The sequence below is a fragment of the Epinephelus fuscoguttatus genome, linkage group LG2, assembly GCF_011397635.1.
Source record: "Epinephelus fuscoguttatus linkage group LG2, E.fuscoguttatus.final_Chr_v1".
Classification (NCBI taxonomy): Eukaryota; Metazoa; Chordata; class Actinopteri; order Perciformes; family Serranidae; genus Epinephelus; species Epinephelus fuscoguttatus.
The window spans coordinates 415,568-439,067 of NC_064753.1; the positions used below are offsets into that span (position 1 = coordinate 415,568).

At 43.5% G+C, this 23,500-nt stretch overlaps 1 protein-coding gene across 1 annotated transcript in view; it reads right to left on the reverse strand.

Moving 5' to 3' along the window:
- adamts17 (ADAM metallopeptidase with thrombospondin type 1 motif, 17) overlaps window positions 1–23,500 on the reverse strand; it is a 499,826-nt gene that overhangs the window by 96,704 nt on the left and 379,622 nt on the right. Inside the window, exons 16-17 of the mRNA XM_049602805.1 lie at window positions 16,705–16,785; window positions 16,018–16,175 (exon numbers count right to left, since the gene is read on the reverse strand). Coding sequence (XP_049458762.1) covers window positions 16,018–16,175; window positions 16,705–16,785 — 239 coding nt within the window. The remainder of the gene's footprint in view (window positions 1–16,017; window positions 16,176–16,704; window positions 16,786–23,500) is intronic.

The window sequence follows — 23,500 nt, forward strand, 5'->3', positions numbered from 1 at the left end:
AACCAGATTTCAAATCCAGCACTGTAAACCACTTGGACCCGGTCAAGGCTGAAAAGGTCTCTTCAAGCTTAGGCAGTGCGTAGGCATCCTTCACCGTTTGCAGGTTAAGTTTCCTGTAGTCTATGCAAAGCCGCACATCTCCATTGCGTTTTCGGACTACCACGATAGGTGAGGAGAATGGTGACTCACTCTCTCTTATTACACCGACTTCAAGCAGATCCTGAAGATGTTTCCAGACTGCCTCGATATCTTGAGGATGAATAGGCCGGGCACGGTGCTTAAAGGGAGTCTCATGTAACTTGATATGATGCTTCACCTTTTTGGTACATCCAAAGTCAAGATCAGAATGAGAGAAGACTTCAGGCATAGCACCAAGCTTCTTGGTAAGGTGCTCCTTCCACTCCGGTGGCAAGGGAAAATCACCAAAGTTGAAGTTCAAGCCTGAACTGGGTTCTTCCTCAGCGACAGGAGAGCTTGTGACACTGTGCTCAGAGATGACACTGTAAAAGGCTCCAAGTTCAGCAATGACATTGAGAGGGGAAATGGTAATGGTCTGCTCTGTGTCACTGGCGACTACTACCGGTACCTTGTAAGGTGCAGTAGAGGGAAGAGTGGCAAGACAACTCTTGACGGATAGCCCTCCTGGCAAAGATAACTGAGTGGGATGTTCAATGATCGCCCATTGATCAATGGAAAGGTCGCAGTGTGACCTGCGGGAATGAGAACCGGGGCCTTGCTGAGCAGCCGGACCACTCCTACTCTGCCCTCTCTATTCTGCTGGTGTCAAAGTTCAAGGGTTTTCAGTACGGCCCTATAGCCATAGGAACTCGGTTGGTGCCCTGCAATCTCACTGTTGGAATACAGCTCGTTGAGTACATCAAGGGTATTGGTTCCTATAAGAACTTGTGATGGAGTGTCAGGACGCAAGTCAGGGACCACAAGTGCTAACGTTGGCACTTCAAAGTTGGCTCTCAAAAAGTCTTTGGAAAAGGCCACAGACATTTCTACATAGCCCAGATATGGGATTGACTGCCCAGCTGCACCTTCAACCTCTAACAATTTGTTAAGGGGTTTCACTTGTTGTTGTTGTCTGATCAACAAGTGAAACCCCTTAACAATTTGTTAAGGGGTTTCACTTGTTGATCAGACAGGTTCTGGTTGTAGAAAGACATGGGGATGGTGGTGACTTGAGAACCTGTGTCTAAGAGGCAGTTACACTCCATACCAGCTATGCTAACCACAGCGGTACATTTTGACCCAACTAGTCCGTTAGGTAGTTTGACAACTGGAGGGTGTACAGTTGACTGCTTGATGTCAGCACGTTGCTTGAGCTGATGATCAGGACATTTTTGATCAGCTTCAGTCACCATTCGCCCTGTAATAGGAACTGATATTAGTTTAAAGGGTCATGGGCAGCTGAAGGATGTTTCTTTTCCCAACTTTGGCACTTTCCGTTGAATCGTCTCCTTTTCTCTGCAACTAATGCAGGATTTGGCTCATTGTCACATTGGGGTTTTGTGTGTCCGTCCTCCCCACAACGAAAACAGTACCCTGGTTTGAGCCCTAGAAGGGTCTGGTTTCTGTGATGGCTGTCTCTCAGATCGTTGTTTATCGTGCTGCCTAATAGTAGAAGGTGACTTGAATGTAGGAGCAAACTTTGGCTTGTGCTAATTGGCTGTCAGAGTTGTTGGGTAAGTGTAGTTAATGCACACTTTTCTCTTCCTTAGTATAAGCAACCTGCTGATGAGCTGTCACCTGTTTTGTTGCGCTAAAATGCTGCTTCATGCGCATGCTTTTCGCAGCATCCCGATCCTCTTCTGTACGCAGAAGCAGCAGCAAATCTGCAAATGATGGGGAATTGTTTTTTTTCTGTTTCAGCTGCAGCTCCGAGATGCAGAATTGATTCAGGAGATGCTTGTTCACCTCTCCAGTTGGTACGCCACCCCTTTTTACTGTAAGAGTCAATGCAACTTGCAGACGCTGCAAGTAAGCTGATGGCTTTTCCCCCGCATCTTAAGAAGTGTCCATGAACGTAGCATACAGCTCATCGCCATCCCGCACACAGAAGATGCTGCAAGTAGACAGTGGGACAGTGGGTGTTTGACCATGTCAACGGCAGGGGACAAAAGACTTTTGAGGAGCTTCCTGGACCGCTGAAGGTCTGACAGAGCTGGATCTCCCATCAAGAGGTCAACACTTGAACGCCAAGTATCGTAATCTGCTTCGTGAGGTGGTCTTGGTGTTTTACCTGAAAAGGCTCGGAGATTCTGGGATGAGAGCATCTGTTGGGGGTTATCTTCTGTCTTTACGATGTGCTCCACGATGTAACGCTGGACTTCAGGAGGGCTGATATCACAAGCGGCAATAAAAGGATGAACTCTGATTGGCTACTTAACTCACGTGACATTCATTCACACTGTTTCACACAGTTTCACATAGTTTAGTTTTATTTACCCACTAGAGACCTGGGATACATAGGTATTGTGAATGGAAACATTTCTCGCATATACTAACATCACCCAGATGTGTTGATCACTGTGACAAGGAAAAAACAAGCCAGAGGCCAGCTCCTTATCCCTGCTGCTTTCAGGCGGCCTTAGGACACAAAAGCAGAACAGGATATGTTTCAGGTATATGAATGGAAACACACTGGACATGACAACACACAACAACCTTGGGTTGGTATATTACTTATTGTTAAAAAAGTAATATATTTATGTAATGTGTTACCCCCAGCATTGCATAGGTCAACATGTCACAGGAGTCACAGGACTCCATTTGCTGTTTGGCTGAGGGTATTCTCTGGCTGCAATTTGTCGCCAAAATTTAAACTATCCGCAACTTGGCTGCACTTTGCCGTTTAATCAAACAACCACATCCTAGTGTCAGCTTAGTGCATTTTCTGCATTATTAGGGACCTCGGCTGAAGGGCGAGGACCCTCTTGTTTTTGGTGCGTTTATTATTATTAGGGACCTCGGCTGAAGGGCGAGGATCCTATTGTTTTTGTAGCGTTTATTATTCTTTCTTTCTTTCTTTCTTTTTCTTTCTTTTTTCTTTCTTTCTCCCACCACCTCTTTGAGCTGGAATTTGACCCTCTAAACATGCTCAAAAACTCACCAAAATTGGCATGCATGTCAGGACTGGCGAAAAATTTTATGAACTGAAAAAATGAATTCAAGAAGTGCCAAAATGGCCTCTTTAGCGCCATCTAGCAGTTTAGGCACACTAAAATGGCCACTGTGGCTTGTAGGAATGATGTAGAAATATCAAACCAAAACTGGCTTGTTCGTCTCATCGAGACCTACAAATCACGCGCTGACACCTCTTACCTAAACCCAACAGAAAGTGAGCTATTTCCCTTTTAAAGTAAGATTTCGCCTCAAAAATGCTCTTTTTAAAAATTCTTTAAAAAATCAACTCTTCCTACACCGTTCATCGTATTGGCTTCAAATTCGCACACATGACAGATCAACTCGTCCTAATCAGATATTCTTTATAAGTTTGTCATTACTCGAATGGTTTGGATTTTATGGCGTCTTCCAGGTGATGTCTTACAAAAACCTCCTGACGATTTTTGTGCCACCTACACACACTAAAATGCCCACTGCGACCAATAGGGATCCCTTAGAAAAACCAAATCAAAACTAGCTTGTTTGTCTCATCAAGACCTACAAATCATGCACTGATACCACTGACCTAAATCCAACAGGAAGTACGCTATTGCCCTTTCAAAATAAGGTGTGTGTGTGTGTGTGTGTGTGTGGTCACACACACCTGACAGGATAACATTGACAGACCAGCTCATGTGTCTCATTCCTACAGTTTCCTAAATAAATGCCTGACAGCAAAAACATGTAAATACAAGACTTCCAGGTCAAACTTTTTTGCCTCATTAAGAACTGGAATCAAATCTGCAGCTACAACTGTGCTGCAGCACCACACGATCAAATACATGTAGTCCTGCTCAGTTTCCCCACTGACATTATACAGTGGTGGAAAAAAGTTTTTGGACACCCTTAAAATTTTACACAATCTCAAATATTATCATGAAATATTTGTGGAAAAATCTTTTTTGTGTTTCAAAAGGTGTGGCTGCATTAGACAGATACAAACAAATACAAATGATATTTTTTTTGTTTATTGTTTACAAGAAAAACTAACAAAACTAAATTCTGGACAGTTTAAATATGTCAGTTCTCAACATTGTCGGTATCAAAGTCAACAAATAACAGAGAATGTGTTCAAAACTGAACAAAAAATAAATAAACCATCACATCATCAAATTAATATTTAGTAGTCCTGTCATTGGCACGTAGTAGAGCTCTAATCCTGGCTGGCATGTTCCCCACGAGTCTTTCACACTGTTGATGGGTAATCTTGTCCCATTCTTCTTGAATTACTGCTTTTAATTCTTATAAATTTTTTGGTTTATGCTTTGAAACAGACCTTTTGATAATCCACCACAGATTTTCAATGGGGCTCATGTCCGGGGATTGAGCTGGCCACTCTAAGAACTGGATACTGTGCTCCACACAGCCAAGCTCTACTGGCCTTGGATGTGTGGCAAGGGGCATTATCTTGTTGAAACATCCAGTTTTTACCTCGACGGAACAGTGCACGCGCAGAAGGGAGCATGTGGGTTGATCAGGGGCTTCTTGATAGCCTTGTAGGACCTTAAGCCATGATCTAAAAGTCGGCCACGTGCAGTGCGGGTGGAACACTGGACACCAGTTTGGTTTGACCACTGCTGCTGAAGCTCCTGTGATGTCATTCGGCGGTTTTGCCTGCACATGCGGATCAGGATGTGGTCATTTCTTGCTGAAGAAACCCTTGGACGCCCAGATCTTGGTTTATCTTCCAAGCTGTTGGTTCGTCTGTATTTTTGCAGAGTGTATCCAACTGCTGAAGGACTGCATCTGCACTTCCTGCCTATCTGGCGGCAGCTGTACCCTTCCTGACTGAGAATCTTTATCTTCAGGCGTGTTTCCTGTGTTAGGTTCCTTGTTTTAGCCATTTTTGTGTCTGAAGAACTTTCAAATGCGCTGGCTTTATGTAGACACTAAGCTTGGCAACAAAAATTGTGTCTTTTAATAAATAGAACGACCTTCATCACTGGTACCAAAATGACCCAATACTCAAAATTTCTTATGTATTTTTATGGAACCAATCAATTTTAAGTTTTTAATGGCTTTTTTAGGATTTATTTAGTATTTTGGCTGTGACTGTACTAGAAGAAATTGCACTTGAAGACGTAAGAGTGATTTTTAATGCAAATTTCACAAATGTATGGGGTGTCCGAAAACTTTTTTCCACCACTGTATATTTGTGTCTGCCTGCTGTTACTTATTATCCTCACAACAGCCAGTACACATCAATCACGCTTCCACTCAGTCACATGATTTCAAATGAATATGGATGTGTTGTTTGATCATCACACATGTCAAAATTTCATTAGGTCACATGGCTTATGTCTACAAGTTTCAAAATATAAGCTCACACCACTTTGATGAGAAGCCTTTACTTTGCCCTGCGGGCCCCCTTATAAAAAAAAAAAATCACACCTGTCCCCTTCAAGATGTTTTTCATCCTTGTTGAAAAACAACCACAGAAATATTAAATATTAATATTTTTTTCTATTTTGTTTTGCTTAAATCTTTTAACCAACTCCTGCTCAGATTATACATACCAAATATTCATTGTGGGTATATGTATGAGAGGGAAAGAGAGAGAGACAGAGAGAGAGAGAGAGAGCATGAAGATGAACATGACCTCCTGAATATTTTTGCTTTCTTGGATGTTTTAAAGTGAGATAAACTACTATTCTTCTAAGAGCTGGAAGAAAACAGAAGAGAAAACCGTTGTTTTTAAAAAAAAAAATCTACCAAGAAGGAAAAAAAAACAGCAAAAACCTCAGAAAACAGTGATAGACTGGAAAACAACGGAACCAACTGCCAAACTGACAGTTAGCCTAACTGTCCAACCAGCAACAAAAAAAAGGTCAAGCAAAGAGGAGGAAAACAGCTGAAGACGCAAGTGAGTGAAACCATCAGAAAGAAAATATAACATTTAAAAAGAGGAAACAAAAAATTGCTGAACACTAAATAAACTTAAGCTAGCATAACACAGCTAGCTGTAAACAAGACCCTTAGCAACTGTTGCCAAGGAATTTAAATAGCAGCAGTTCAACAGCAGCAGAGCCTGATGGAGTCCACCAAAGGCTGTACAGAGGCTGTTCCTCTCCTCTATCCTCCTGATGTAACCAATGAGACTGCCAGGAAGGCATTTAAACAAAAACTGCTAAAGAAAGACCAGAAACCCTGTTTTCTGATCTTTACAAGACCGGGAGGTCAGCAACCTGATCCTCTTCACAGACCAGCCGCATAAAGCATGGCACTCTGCCATCAGTGCCCACTACCCTCTGTCAAAAAAGAGGGGATCTGTAATGGCTGGAAAATAAAAATAAAAGAAGCAGAGGATTCAGATACTTTCATGATGACAGTAAACTTATACAAGAATGGGACTATCATAGTGCAGGGGAACCTCAAACTGTTTGAGATGGACTTCCTCCTTATAAAGGAAAGAGCCCAGCAGGAGAGATCTAGCTCCACTCACAGTTCCCAGGTCCCAGCTCCCAGCTGCCTAACTACTGAGCAGCCCCCTGAAGAGAAGGAGCCCACCAGCCCAGAGCAGTCCCAGGACCCCCAGCTGAACCGCACCATCACCGAACTGAAGGTGAAATTCACAGAGCTGGAGAGAGAACTTGTACAACTGAGAGAGCTGATCAGCCAACAGCCATGCCAGCCCACCACAGCTCAGCCTGATCCCTGTACCATCAGCACAGAGCTGGGCATGCTGAGGCAGGACAGGGACAGCTGCAGGAGAGAGCTGAGCCTGCTCAGGACTGAGATCAGAGAGCTGCATCAGGACAGAGAGCAGCGTCTAGCAGCACTGACAGCTCTGACAGAGGAGGTGAAGGAGCTCAGAGGAGAGAGAGAGGAGCACAGGAGAGAACTTACCTCTCTCTCAACGGAGGGGGAGGAGCTCAGAGGAGAGAGGGGAGCACAGCAGAGCACTCACCACTCTGTCAGAACAGCCTCAGGAGAGAGGTGGAGCTACACAGGACCTGGATGAAAAACTAGACCACAACCAGGACCCTGTGAGCAGCCAGGACCCACCAATCCAAGAACCTACCTCCACCCCCAGCTCCACATCCAGCCCACAGACCAGCACCTCCCCTCATTCCACCAGACCAGCACAACAGAGAGAGAAGACAGACATTGTCCACAACAGAGAGAGAAGACAGACATTGTCCTCCTCATCGACTCCAATGGAAAATTCCTTAATGAAAAGAAACTTTTCCCCACCCACAAAGTGGCTAAAATCTGGTGTCCAAACACCCACCAAGCCATAGACCTGCTGTCAGAGGAGCGGCTTGGATCTCGAGTCACATCATCATCCACACTGGCACCAATGATCTGCGGAGCCAGCAGGAGAGGGTGTCAGAGTCACTCAAGAGAGTGACAGAGAAAGCCTCCACCACCTTCCCCAACAGCAGAGTGGTCATATCCACTCTGCTCCCAAGGAAAGACTTCCACCCTGACACCATCCACAGGATCAACAGCAGCCTGTCCAGAGACTGTGCACGGAGACCCAATGTCCACCTAGCCCACCACCCCACCCTGGACATCAGCTGTCTCTCGACCACGTCCATCTGTTTAAAAGCACAGTCCCCATCTTTGCCCAAACACTGAAAAGCGTCGCTCTCAACAGAGACCAATCCACGGCCCAGAAGGAGCACATCAGCCCACAACCCCACAGAACACCAAGACATCCTCAACCAACATCCAGACCAACACAATGGAGACAAGACCACCCTCAGCCCCACCACATCATGTCCAAATCAGACCCCACAAAGGCAACCATGATCCCCTCAAGCCAGACCACAGTCTCTCCTGTCCCTAGGGCCCCACCCCAACCACAGCGACAAGAGCCACACCCTGGCCCACTGAGTTATGCCCAGGTGGTCCGGAGCAGCAGAACCAACCTTAACCACCCCACACAATGAACTGGGGACATTCAGCAGATGCTCAGCCTGCTTTGCTCTCATCTGATTGGAAAGGTAACACAATAGACACTGTATGAATTATTATTAGAGTATTTATTGTTCTCATACAGATTAAAAAAAATGACATTTACACTGTACATAAGTATTGATTATTTAATATACCAGTTATTGATTTGTTACCTTTTATAATATGTCATGTAGATACTCTTAAATTATTTTCTTTGACTTAGTAGTTTATCTCATTTTGATCACCAAATGCAGCCTTTTGAGTTTTAAATGAAATCTAAATCTTTTGTCATCTCTTGTTTGAATGTTCAGGGTCTGAGATCTTCTGCTCTTGGCCTTAAGAGCAGGACCTCAGACTTTATTAGAGACTTAGAAAATGCAGATGTGTTTATATTGCAAGAGACTTGGTGTAGAGGAGATGTCTCCACTGGTTGTCCCTCAGGCTACATAGAGATAATGTCCCCGTCCACCAAGCTAAGGGAGTAACACAAGGAAGGGATTCAGGGGGAATGCTGATCTGGTACAAGGCAAACCTTGTACAATACATTGAATTAATCAAAAAAGGAGAATTTTCAATTTGGCTCAAAATCAAAAAAGACCTTATCACCACAGATAAAGATGTATTCCTGTGTGCAGCATATATCCCCCATCACAATCCCCTTATTTTAATGAAGACAGTTTCTCCATTCTCGAAGATGAGATTAGTTACTTCCAGGCCCAGGGACGTGTACTGATCTGTGGAGACCTGAATGCCAGGACTGGTACAGAACCAGACTTTATCAGCACACAGGGAGACAAACATATACCTGGTCAAGTCAGCATCCCCCTCCCTTCACAACCCCGCAGAAACAACTTTGACAAAACTGTCAATAAAAGTGGGCAGCAACTGTTACAGCTCTGCCGAACATTGGGTCTGTACATGGTTAACAGTCGGCTTCGAGGGGACTCATTCGGTCTTTACACTCATAGCTCTCCTCTTGGCAACAGCACAGTAGACTATGGCATCACCGACCTAGACCCCTTCTACCTGAGAGCATTTACAGTCAGCCCCTTAACCCCCTTATCAGACAATAGTAAAATCACACTCTACATTAAAACGACAGCAAACGACCCTCACACAGTAGAACCCTGCAATCTGACCTACAGAAAACAACCTTATAAATGGACAAACAAAAGCAAAGACGAATACCAGACAGCAATCAAAAATCCAATCTTTCAATCCCATTTAGACTGTTTTCTTTCCACCTCGTATCCCCTCAATCAGGACGGCCTCAGACAGGCTGTACAGGACATCTACAACATATTTGACCATGTGGCAGACTTATCCAGTCTGAAAAGCGCCAGCACCACAGACCAAAAGACCCGACCAATGACGAGTGGTTTGACACAGAATGCAGACAACTGAGAAAAACTCTCAGAAATGTGTCAAATCAAAAACACAGACAACCTGACAACCCTGAGCTCCGCCTCCAGTACTGGGAAACACTGAGAGTATACAGAAAAACACTCAGAACTAAAAAAGAACAGCATGTGAGGCATCAGTTACAAATAATTGAAGAGTCCATTGACTCCAATGACTTCTGGAAGAAATGGCACTCTTTCAGCAAACCACAAAAAGAAGAATTGGCTATTCAAAATGGTGACATCTGGAAAAATCACTTTGAAAGTCTGTATACTGCTGTTCCCTGAATTCGGCCCAAAACAATCTCCTCAACAAATTACAAATTTTAGAATCAGTCATTAAAGACAACCAGAACCCCCTAGACTACCAAATTACTGAAGCAGAGCTGCTGGCTAAAATCCAGGCACTGCAGCCAAAGAAAGCCAGCGGTCCTGATGGCATTTTAAATGAAATGCTAAAATTTGATGACCATAAATTTAACATTGCCATATTAAAATTATTTAACCTTATTCTGGGTGTCGGACATTTCCCTGACCTCTGGAGTGAAGGAATCATCACACCAATCTTTAAAAGTGGAAACAAATTCAACCCAAACAATTACCGAGGCATCTGTGTCAGCAGCAACCTGGGGAAGTTGTTCTGCAGCATCCTAAACAGCCGACTGCAAGACTTCCTCAGAGAACATGATGTCCTGAGCAAGAGCCAGATAGGATTCACACCCAAACATAGAACAACAGACCATATCTACACCCTTCACACCCTCATTAATAAAGGCGTCCAGCAAAACAAGAGGAAAATCTTCTCTTGTTTTGTAGACTTCAAAAAAGCATTCGACTCAATTTGGCATGATGGACTGTTCTTAAAATTAATTGAGAAGGGTGTAGGGGGGAAGGTCTATGACATCATCAAAACCATGTACAGTCATATGAAATGTGCTGTTAAAATTAACAACATGGAAACAGATTTCTTCCCCCAGAGTAGAGGAGTAAAACAGGGCTGCAGTCTCAGTCCCACCCTCTTCAACATCTATATCGATGAATTGGCCAAATCACTAGAACTATCTGACATCCCTGGTCTCACTCTGTCTGACACACAGGTTAAATGCCTACTGTTTGCAGATGATCTCATATTGCTGGCTCCATCACATGAAGCACTACAACAGCAACTGGATCATCTGCAAACCTTCTGTCAGACCTGGGCCCTGACAGTTAATCTGGACAAAACCAAAATTATGATATTCCAGAAACGTCCCAGGGGTCAGGGAGACCAAACCAGGTTTTTCCTGGGCTCTCATGAGGTGGAGCACACACATGACTACACATACTTAGGACTACACATCACGTCCACGGGAAACTTTAACCTGGCTGTTGATGATCTCAGAGAGAAGGGAAGAAGGGCTTTCTATGCTATAAAGAAATCTTCAAACATTAATATGCCCATTAGAATCTGGCTCAAAATATTCAAATCTATAATTGAACCAATTATTCTGTATGGTAGTGAGGTGTGGGGTCCTCTTGCAAATCAAGATTTTGATAAATGGGACAAACACCCCATCGAAATCCTGCATACAGAGATTTGCAAGAGCATCCTCAGAGTGCACAGGAACACCCCCAACAACGGGTGCCGAGCTGAGCTAGGCCAATTCCTTTTAATTAGAATTCAAAAAGAGCCATCAAATTTTATAAACACCTTAAAACAAGTGACCCCAACTCCTACCACTACAAAGCTCTGCAATGCCAAGAGGAGAACATGGAGAAGAGCCCCCTCAGCCAGCTAGTCCTGAGGCTCAGCTCCTCTAACAACACAAGACCTCAGCACAGCCCTCACACAATCTGGACCCACCAAATTATAGAGAAACAAAAAGAACATTACATTAACTATTGGACATCGACCACCAAAAGCAACGCAAACTTCAGTGTTATTTGGCTCTAAATAGACAGTACACGGTGGCAGAATATCTGAGCACCGTGACTGATGAGAAACTGAGGAAGACTTTGACCATGTACAGACTCAGTGACCACAGCTTGGCCATAGAGACGGGCAGACACAGGCAGACCTGGCTGCCCAGAGAGGACAGGTTGTGTGAGCTCTGTCCACACAGACAAGTGGAGACAGAGACACACTTCCTGTTGCACTGCAGCAAGTATGAACACATCAGAGCCGACTTCCTCTCAAAAATAAAACATAAAGTCACTGACTTTGATTCTCTGCCTGATCAAACTAAAATGCAACACATCCTTGGAGAGAACAGAGTCAGCAGCTTAGCAGCAGCAACATATGTCAGGTTATGCCACAGCCTGAGGGACAACCATCACAACACCTGACACACCTGTCTATATTTACAGTCCTTGTAACTCACAATCTACATTTTTCTTTATTCATTTTTTTTCTATATTATATATTGGTGTATTGTATTGTAGATTGGTGTATTTTGTATTATATATCATATATTTAATCTTTTTTTTTTATAGTTTTGTGACTTACTTGTATTATTGTACTTTATTTGTAAATGTTAATGTCTTTGGCAATATTGTTAATCTACAGTCATGCCAATAAAGCTTATTGAATTGAATTGAGAGAGAGAGAGGAGAGAGAGAGAGAGAAAGAGAGAGAGATGGAGAAAACAGTAATGTAACCTGCAGCAACTTGCATCTCATAATTTGCAATTTTTAGCTACACAATTACACACACAGGCAAGCACACACACACACACACACACACACACACACACACACACACAATATATATATTTTTAGTAGCTATACAGCCACAGCCCCCACACATCCATATCAACACTAACATAGCATTTATTTTATTTTCTTTGCAACAATGGCTTGCAAACCTCAATAATGGAAAAGTAGGAGAAAAATACAGGTAATTTTACTGCTTATTATTTAGTGTGTGTTTGCTCTACTGGGGAAGCAGGAGAAAATAGAAATATTTCTACTGTTCTACTGTTCTCTCTCTCTCTCTCTCTCTCTCCCTCTCTCTCTCACACACACACACACACACACACACACACACACACACACACGTGTCCTGTTACTGCATGTCACTAACTCGGCCTCTTCTCCAGAGCCTTTGTGCTCCACTGTCTCGCAGGTTAACTTCTATCACAGCGGTGCCTAGTGTGACGTGTGAGGTTGTGCTGCTGCTGTGTTGTCAAATGCCTTCTGCTGCTTCTGTTATCATTAGTCATTAGTCTAACTCATCTTGAAGTGCCTGGGCTGTCACCTAACCACATGGTCATTAATTAGCATAACAATGGCTTCACTCTGACATACACAAGCCTGTGTGTGTGTGTGTGTGTGTGTGTGTGTGTGTGTGTGTCTGTCTGTCTGTCTGTGGGTGTCATACTTCTACTGTTATTATACACATATGATTATTGTCACATATGTGTACTATCAGATATTAATATATACTTTCAACATATTGTACCACAATAGCCAGAATTATAATCATAATATTATTACTTTCATTAATGTTGTTGTAAGCTATTAAAATTACCGTCTGTCCTGCATCTCTCTCTGTCCTCGGAAACCAATGAGACAGAAGGGGAGGACAGAGAGAGATGCAGGACAGACGGTAATTTTAATGTTGTATGGATGTTGTATGCTGTAAAGCCCTGTGAGGCAAATTGTGATTTGTGATATTAATTGATTGATTGATGTCCTCGTCAGTAGTTTGGTTTTCAGAAGCCATCAAAGTTCTACTCCCAAGTCATGGGTTCATCACCAAAAATGACCTTGCATTCTATTGACATTGCTTGTTTTATCGACATTTCGACTCCTACAAATAGGCTAATTCACACCATCTATGTGAGGTGGAGGCCGACAGCAAGGGTCCGAAGTCCCGCCCAACGCTGCTTGCAGCTTTAATTTCATACTGAATCTGGCTGCATATTTTAGAATGAAATGATCATCTAATTATCTTAAGATAACAAAGCTTGTTCTCTTGAGATAATAAGACAATTATTTTGTTATCTTGAGAAGACAAAAGGTTGTTTTAGTTCATTATCTTGAGAAAAGGGGCTGTGCTATCTCAAGATAACAAGTTCATTATTTCATTATCTCAAAAAAGAGCTTTGTTGTCTCAGAATAGAGTTAATTATTTTTAACGGAACAATTCATCTGCGGATCAGCCCTCCCCCCACTATAGGACATCTCTGACACCCGGGTCACAAAAAGGGTACTCAACATCATTAAGGACCACATCCACCCACAGCACACACTGTTCACACTCCTGCCATCTGGCAAACGCTACACAAGTGTGAAAGCAAAGACAACAAGACTAAAAAAAAAGCTTCTAGCCATCAGACTACTAAACCGGTGATTACCCATCTCTCTGTATATATACATATTGGACAATGTGATAATATTTTAATACTATTTGCACAACAGTATTTGCACAACAAATCTGACTGTACGTAATGTTTGCTCTATTTTTATTATTCATTTTTATTCATCTATTTAGTCAGTGACTATTTAAGTGGTATCAGGGCAACTTGCAAAGTAAGAATTTCATTGCCTGTAACTGCCTTTACATTTGCTGTGTACATGATAATAAACCTCTTGAATTATTTTGTTATCTCAAGTAAACAAAAGGTTGTGTCATTTTGTTATCTTAAGAAAACAAAGATGCTTTGTAATCTCCAGATAATAAGAAAATGACAAAATGGTTGTTTCCTCTCATTAGACTAATTATTATCATTATAAATCAGGAGTGCCATACCAGCATGCATTGATTGCGTCTTGACAACTATGGTAACTGATTGAGTGGAGATCAGTGTCAGATCAAGAAGTACTTAATATTGATGTTATTGATGGCATCAGATGATCATAGCCAGGCTCCCTTGACACACCTGTGGCTCTCTTGGGCACGAGTCTCTTTATTCATAGGGCTTTCCCCAACATCATGACACACTAACAACTTGAGAATCTCATGGAGAGCCTATCCCAGCTGACATTGGGCGGGTACACCCTGGACAGGTCGCCAGAACATCGCAGGGCTAACACATAGACAGAGACAGACAACCATTCACACTCACATTCACATGAATGGCCAATTTAGAGTCACCAATTAACTTATCCCCAACCTGCATGTCTTTGGACTGTGGGAGGAAGCCGGAGTACCCAGAGAAAACCCACACTGACACAGGGAGAACATGCAAACTCCACACAGAAGGGCTCCCCCCTGGGTTCAAACCAGGAACCCTCTTGCTGTGAGTTGACATAAAGTCACCACCAGTCCACGCTCCATATTTAGTCCGGACAGGGACTTGAACAGGCGACCCTCCGGTTCCCAAGCCAAGTCCCTATGGACTGAGCTACTGCCGTAAAGGTGTAGGAGTTCTTGACATAGCAGAGTTTCACCAAAGTTAAACTCCACTCGATGCAAAGCAGAGTCCTGCACGGGTCCAGTTTTCAAGATCCGCCCGACCCTACCCGGCGACGTACAAACCCGCACCCGAACCGCAAACCCGTGCATCAGGCCAATTAGTACTGCAACCCGGTCCGACCCGTTGAAACACGACCCACAGCCCGACCCGTAACCCGGATTTAAAGTAATCATTTTGGGTCATATTGGCTGAATATTGAACAGCATATCGCCACAGTTAAGGTGCCAGTAAGTAAACAACGACCTGAATGAAGCAGCTCTCACAATAAAAACCTGACTTCAGCTCCATCATAAACCCTCTGTGTTCTTCTGCCATACGAGTGTAAAAGCACTCGTTTGTTACGTTTAATGCTTTTAAACTTTTAATCCATGTAAAGGAACTTTACATGTGTAATAACAGACTTACTTTCTGTCCAGAGCGACGTTCAGCAGTTACGAGCCGTCACTTGTTTTTAGAATCCATCGAGGAGAGAAGTAATCCATCAGGGAAACACTTCAGAAACATTATAAAGTGATAGTTGTACGTTTTATCCACTTATTTCTCAAATACCTAAATAATTATTTACTGTTTTGGAAGCGGCGCTTGTTAGACGGTGGCAGCCATGTTGATTCTGTCGTCCAATCACAAATTGTGTTATTAGATGGTGAAACGCGTGTAAACAGCTGAACCAATGACCGTTGCGAAATAGCGGAGGCGATCCTCAGAGAGTAAATAATGACCAAGATAGTTATCTGTAGTTTACTGAACTAATGACTGATGTGTTTATCTAAAACCCGTGATCCGACCCGCATGTTATTTTTTCTACCCAGATCCGAACCCGGGAAAAAATTTTTTTTTTAAAAAAAAAAAAAAAAAAAACCCACCCACAAATCAGCTGTTTTTGCAAATAATTACCCGCGGGTACCCGACAGGACTCTGATGCAAAGATACTAATTTGCTTTGCCAATGAAAGCAATTTTTTTATTTGCCCCTCTGCTCACATTGAATGGAAGTAAAGGAAGGCAAATATTCAGCAGTGTTAATTTCGCTCATGTGTGACTGTACCCTAACACAAGCATTAGCAAGATGTTTCCATCCTGCCACTGTATACAGGGTATGTTGTGATACTGTTTAACAACTCAGAACACAGTAACATATGTGTTTACCATCAAGTGTAAGGGGGTGTTAGTGGGTCCCTTAGCAGACATCTTCTCCCATAATCCTCTTCTAACATATCGCACTGTGGTCCCAGCCACCTCAAAATCTCCTGGAAGCTCAATTTTCCAGTCGCTGTTGATGGACCTCTTACTGGAGTCTTTCAGAGCTGTGGGGAAGATGCAGGGGGATAGAAGTAACACTTTTATGAATAAACCCTGTGTTTATATATACAAATAACAAACACACAAACATGCAGTATATGCATACGTACACAAACACATATATGTGTTAATACCATTTCAGCAGTTGTATTAAAGCAGTTGGCATAGTATTAGTGTTGCACTAACAATTAAGAAACCATTGTTTGATCTGTCTGCTACATTCTCCATTAACTGCACTGTCAACAAAATGTCACAGGACAGTGAAACATGGCCTGTGTCATTTACAGGAGACCATGGGCTCATATTAATGGTATTCTATCCAACCCAAAGTCCAAAAATCCAAAGCTATTTTATTATATCATTTATTACTTTTTTATGTTTATTATCATGTATGATATGAGAAACCCTAGCGCTCAAGAAGCATGAAACCAGTTACTAAAACAGTTATTCGATTTATCTCAATAGTTGCATGGTATTGTGTTTGTGAGTATGCCTCAGGTAATTTTTCTCAAGGATCAACACATGCATCATTACCCAGAAAGCTATGTGAGGGTTTGTCCTCGACAACTTTGATCCTCCTGGCTCCTGCAGGGATAACCACAGCTTCGATGTAGCCTGACAGAGAGACAGAAACATGGTAAAATGGTAGTTTGTTAATGATATCGTTTGTCAGTGAAGATTCTCAGTCATCCAGGTCATGGTACTCATAAGTGCTATATCGTAGGCAACTGGACTTGGTTGCATTTCTTGAAGACGTTTCGCCTCTCATCCGAGAAGCTTCTTCAGTTTTTCAGGTTTAAACCCTGTGTGGGTGTTAACCCTTGCAGTTGCCTACAATTTAGCACTTATGAGTTAATAATATCAGTCTCATAAAATACACTAAACTATTAATTAGGAACTCTGATTAATATTTAAATTAATAACTACAACCAAAGATGCCTCATTAATAGTAAAGGTTAAAGGTTTAGGAGTTCCTGACATAGCAGAAGATGACCATTCATTAATTCTTGTGCAATATTAAACAGACAGCAGGTATATTCCAAATGTATTTATTCATAATGAAAGCAAGGCAACAAACACACAAATTCTATATGCACACACACACAAACTAACTATATGCAAGCATCGGTGTGTGTGTGTGTGTCTGTGTGTGTGTGTGTGTGTGTGTGTGTGTGTGTGTGTGTGTGCGCGTCTGCGCGCGCGAGAGAAAGTGAGACAGGTCAAAGTCAAGGGAAAAGAAGCAAGAACGTTGAGTTGTCTCTTTGGGTGTAGCTACTGTATATTGAAATCCAATTTGTAAGTGAGTATATGTGTATGCCATATGTGTTGCAGGAGAGTTTGGGTTAGTACAGAGGATGTTTAGTTGCATGCAAGACTCTGTCTGTGGAACGCATTAGCAAACTAACATCACTTAGCTCCAGGAGAACGAGAGCAAGAGAGTCTTAGGAGCAAGAGTTGGTCAGCAGCTCAGGGGAGAAAGTGTCAAGAATCACAGAGCAAGTGCCCCCTTCAATGGTTCAGGGGCAGGAGCCAAGAGTCTGAGCTGGTCAGTGGCTCTCGAGAAAGAGCAGCAAGAGTCTGTAGAGCAAGTGCCCCCCTAAAGGTTTAGGGGCAAGAGAAAGAGCCTAGGAGCAAGTGCTGGTCAGAGAGAGTGAAGAGAGCAGAAGTTCTCCTAAAGTTTGCTTGGTGACATCACATGTCTAAATATACTAAACTCTCAGCTGGATGTCATTCAAGCTCACAGGACATGTGTAAATTGGTCGAATCTCTTCTGGTCTTGGACACTAAAGCCAACTACTTAGAAGGACAAAGCAGGCGGAATAACATAGTGGTGGATGGCATTCCAGAGTCTCCAAATGAGAAATGGAGTGACTCTGAGGAGAAAAGCAGACAGCTGTTTCAAGATGAAAACTTGATCATAGTAAAGTCACTTTGGAGAGAGTGCATAGAACAGGGAGACCTAAGAATGGGAATTCCATCAGGCCCAGATCCATTGTGGTCAAATTTCTTAGGTACAAGGACAAGGAAGCAGAGCTTGAGAGGGCAAAATACCTTGAAGGTACAAACATTTATCTAAATGAGGACTTTCCAGAGGCTGTGCCTCAAAGAAGGAAGGAACTCCTGCCTGCAATGAGAGCTGCCAGAGAAAGGGGAGAGAGAGCATTTCTTAGGCATGACAAATTAATCACATGCCCACCGTCACAACTAAAAAATGACTCTAATGTAAAACCAAACTAAGCAAATGGAATGTAGGGTGTATCACTTCCTTTAGCGCCTTTATGTTATTTTGTTTTCTTCGCTCATTTAGTTTGCTTTGTTATTTTATAAATAAATTATGTCAGTATGAACAAAATTGCCTAGGAAAGGACTGAAACTAGCTCACATTAATATTTGCAGTCTCAGGAAGAAAACTGAAGAAGTAGCAGATGTCTTGACTACAAATAATATCCATATTTTAGCAGTGACAGAACCCCATCTGGATCATACATTTTCAGATGAAGCAGTGAATATACAGGGTTATACTGACAGAAACTCGCACGGAGGAGGGGTTGCCATATACACTCAGAGACATAATCCAACAAAGATAAGATAAGACTTCATGCCTGCCAGCGTTGAGGCCTTGTGGTTACAGGTTCACTTACCATATGTCAAACCACTACTAGTTGGGTGCTGTTACAGACCACCATGTGTGGACAACTTGTATCTGAGTGAAGTGTGTGATATGACTGAACTGAACTGAACGTTCTAAATGTAACTAATGCATGTCAACTAACACAAGTCATTAATCAACCAACAAGAATCTATATCAATAGGGGTGGTAAGAAGACATCTACTTGCATAGACCACATTTTTACAAATGCAGTGGATATGTGCTCCAAGGGCATATCTGTTGCCATTGGGTTTAGTGATCACAATGTAATAGCTATAACTGGGAAAGCAAAAGTACCTGAAGGGAAACCAAAAGTAATTTACAAAAGATCATATAAAATATTTTCTCAGGAATGTTTTTGTCTTGATGTTAATAATTTATGTTGGTCAGATGTATATAAGGAAGATTATCCTGATAACGCCATTAAGGCTTTTGATAACATATTTTGCCCTGTAGTGGAAAAACATTCAACTATTAAAAAACTTACTGTGAGAAATGTCAGGGCATCATGGATTGATAATGAGCTCCGGAGCCTTATGGTTGATAGAGATGTGGCAAAGGGTACTGCAAAGAGGACGGGGAGTAAGTCTGACTGGGAAACCTATCGTAAACTGAGAAATCAAGTAACTAAAATCAGTAGGAAAAAGAAAAAGTTGTTTTCCAAAATCAAAATAAATCAGTGTAAGTATCACGGGAAAAAACTGTGGGGTACCCTTAATGGAATAATGGGAAGAAAAATGAGCCAAACCCCATCTTGTATTGATACAGGGGACTCATTTTTAACAAAACCACAAGAAATTGCAAATTATTTAAATTATTTTTTTTGTTAATAAGGTGGACAAATTGAGAAAAGAGATGCCAGCTATGAATCTCACCCCATCACATGACTGCAGAATTAAACAACTCATGAAGAACAATTCTTCTTTGAAATTTGAGTTAAATAAAGTAAATGTAAAACAAGTAGAACAACAGTTATCAGCTATAAACACTGGGATGGATAATCTGGATGGGAATCTCTTGAAATTGGTGGCCAGCTGTTTGGCTGGACCTGTTTGCTACATCTTAAACACCAGCATAGAAAACAATGTTTTACCTTCAGTATGAAAAGTGGCAAAGGTAATTTCTCTGCAAAAAAAAAAAGTATTTTACAATGGTAATTTTTCAAATGTGAGGGAGTTGCAGTGTGGTGTACCACAGGGAAGCTTGGGACCAGTACTGTTCTCTATCTTCACCAATGATCCTCCTCTTGTCCTACATCAAGCAAGAGCAGTTAGGTATGCTGATGGTACACACTGTACTTACCAGCAGCATCTATTAAGGAACTGCCTTGTGCATTAGACAGGGAATTACAATCTGTTGCAATGTGGGCATGGAGTAATAAGTTAGTTCTTAATTTATCAAAAACAAAAAGTATAGTATTTGGATCATCTTTTGGGCTTAAACTTAAACCACAGTTAAATCTGTCAGTACAGGGAGTGTCTGTGGAACAAGTAGAGGAAATTAACCCAAATTAACTTTTTTTCCCACGATTCCATTCACACCCACATCGAAATGGTTCCTGTCATTAGATTCTGCAATTATAAAATTTTACTCAAAGAACAAAACAGCAAAAATTAGCCTAAGCACCCTTCAGAAAAACAAACTGGAAGGGGGATTGGACGCTCCTAACTTTAAACATTACTATTTAGCTAACCAGCTACAATACCTATCCAAATGGTTACATCTTAACGAAGACTACAACTCCTGGCTCGAACTAGAACAGGCAGACTGCAACAATATAAAACTCTCTGACCTCCCGTTTATCACCACTACACTCAGACGTCATAACTGTTTTAAGAACCCAATGATTGCTTCCACCTTGTCAGCCTGGTGGAAAACACTAGAAATCACAAACTCTCAGATAGAACCTTGCTTGCTCTCTCCAATTTGGCACAACCCGGATTTTGAAATTAACAAAAGACCTCTCCATTTTAGCACATGGGAGATGAAGGGAGTAACTCATCTCCACCACCTTTTCCAAGACAATATACTTATGACATACACAAACTTATTTCAAACTTTTGAAATAAGAAATGGCAATTTTCTACAGTATTTACAATTGATAAAAACAATCAAGAGGAGCATTCCAGCGCCTCAGGACACTTTGCAGCCACCAGAATTTGCCAAACATATTACAAAGCTTTCTCCGAGAAATAAGAAGAACCTTTCTAAGATTTGTAAATTACTGTCAGAGACCAGTTCTATACATTTACCAGTTTCAAAATGGGAAAAGGAGCTGGGTGTATCACCGGACCCTGACTTCTGGACTCAGATATGCAAAAATACATTCAAGATGACAAGACACACTAATATACAACTTATCCAATTTAAAGTACTCCACAGAACACACATCACTCAACAAAAGATGAATAGAATGGGCTTTAGTCAATCTGACACATGCACTCAGTGTACTCAGAACACTGCAGACACCTACTTTCATGCACTCTGGTTATGTTCACCCGTCCAGCACTTTTGGTCAACAGTCACTCAAAAACTCTCCTCCATTTTGGACTGCAGGATCCCATTATCTCCCAACCTGTGCTTAATTGGTGACCTGATGACAACTGACCTCCCAAACAGCCACTGCAATTCTCTTCTTGTAGATCTCGCCATTGCCAAGAAAACAATCCTAGTCAACTGGAAAGATAAACAGACCCTCAACATCAACCACTGGCTGAATCTCCTTGCAGAACATATTTCGCTGGAGAAAATATCTGCTGGCCACAGAAACCAATTAACATACTTTACAGAAAAATGGTCACCATTTATCCACTCACTAAACCTGTCTGTATAGTGCCACTCAGCCTGTGAGCATATGCCACCTGTACATATAAATATTACAACTCAAGAAAGACTGTTGTGTAATATGTAACGTGTTTCTGTTAATGATATAACCCCTAATCCCTCTATCTCTCTCACCACAATATACCACAGCGGTTCATCAGAATTCAAGGTCTTAAGCATGTGTTAGGTGCACCTTCTCCCCCTTGAATCCGTGCCTGCTCCCTGGCTCTGTGGGGGATTGCGGGCCCGGGCGGTTTTCCCCTGGGGGGCGGGTGCGTCTGGACTGCTTGCAATGTGTGCCTGGGGGTGGCGGGGTCTCCTCGTGCTCCCTGGGCCTGGGGCGGCGTGGCCGGTCCCCCTTGGGGGGCTGTTTCCGCCCCTAGTGGTGCGGGGTGGGTGGGCTCTTCAACGCCATCCTTATCTGTCCTCCAATTTCCACACACACCTACATCTTGGGGGACAGATGTGAACAGGTTCCAGGTGCCTTAAGGCTGCACAGGCTGCAGGACAGCAGTGTGCTGTAGCCATCAGCCTTGCCCCCACCTGTCTCCTATGTCCCTCAATTTTAATGCACCACATCACATTTATGGGCACTCACATTCACACTCACGGTGTAGGGTTAATGTTTCTCCGTCAGGGATCGGAGAATCATAGTAAGGGGGGGGGTTTAAACACACACTGTAGATACGCGTGGCATGGCTCGTGGGGCCCGGCCCTCCTGGGCTGAGGGTTTGGAGCCAGGGAGCCCATTTACATCATGGTAGGTGTCGCTGGGTTCCCGGTGTCGGGGGGTCCCGTGGCTCTGTGGTGGTGGGCCGGGTGGCGCCCTGGGGGCTCTGTGGGTTCCTGCCGGAGTTCTGCCTCCTGACCGGCTGTGGTTTTTGGGCCCTCTGCTAGGGGGTCCCGATGGGGGATTGACTGCTCGTGGTGGGCTGCTCTCTCCTGTGTGTTGGCGGGGGCCCGTCCTGGGGGGTTCGGGCGGGGGGCCCTTCGCAGTCCCCTGGATCCCAGTGCACTGGGGGCGTATGCCTTGCGGCATCGCCGCCTCCTTGCCTGCCTCATCCGCCTGGGCCTGGGTGGACTCTCACTACCGTCCGGTCCGGCGCCCACCGGCGGCTGGCGCCTGGTGCGGGCCCATCTGTTGCGGTGCTGGTCCTCTCCCCGGGGGCGGTGCCGGGCCCCCGCGCCTGGCCCCTTGGGTCGGGGGCGGTCCCCAGGTGATGGTTTTCATAAACATATTTGGAGGGTTCAAGGGGGGGGGCGGACACCAGCGCCCAGGTCAGGGCCCCCTGCCCTCGACTGTGCTGTTAAAAAGTCTGATGGCTGTTGGGACAAATGACCTCCTGTTGCGCTCCGTCCGTGAATGCAGCGTGATGAGCCGCCCGCTGCGGCTGCTGCTCTGCTCCACTAAGGTGTGGTGGAGAGGGTGGTTGACATTGTTCATGATGTCCAGCAGCTTGGTCCGCATCCTCCTCTCCGCCACAGTCCCCAGTGGGTCCAGACACCTCCCCAGCACTGACCCAGCTTTGCGGATCAGCTTGTCCAGCCTTCTGGTGTCCCTCTCTGTCGCACTGCCTCCCCAGCAGACAGCAGCATAACAAATGGCGCTTGCCACCACTGACTGATAAAACATGAGCAACATCTTCTCACAGACGTCGAAGGACCTGAGCCTCCTCAAGAAAAAGAGCCTGCTCTGGCCCTTCCTGTAAAATGCATCTGTGTTGACTGACCAGTCCATCTTGCTCTCCAGGTGTACGCCCAGGTACCTGTAGGACTGTACCACCTCGATGTCCTCGCCCCTGATGTTGACTGGCTGCAGAGGTGGTTTAGACCTGCAGAAGTCGATGACCATCTCCT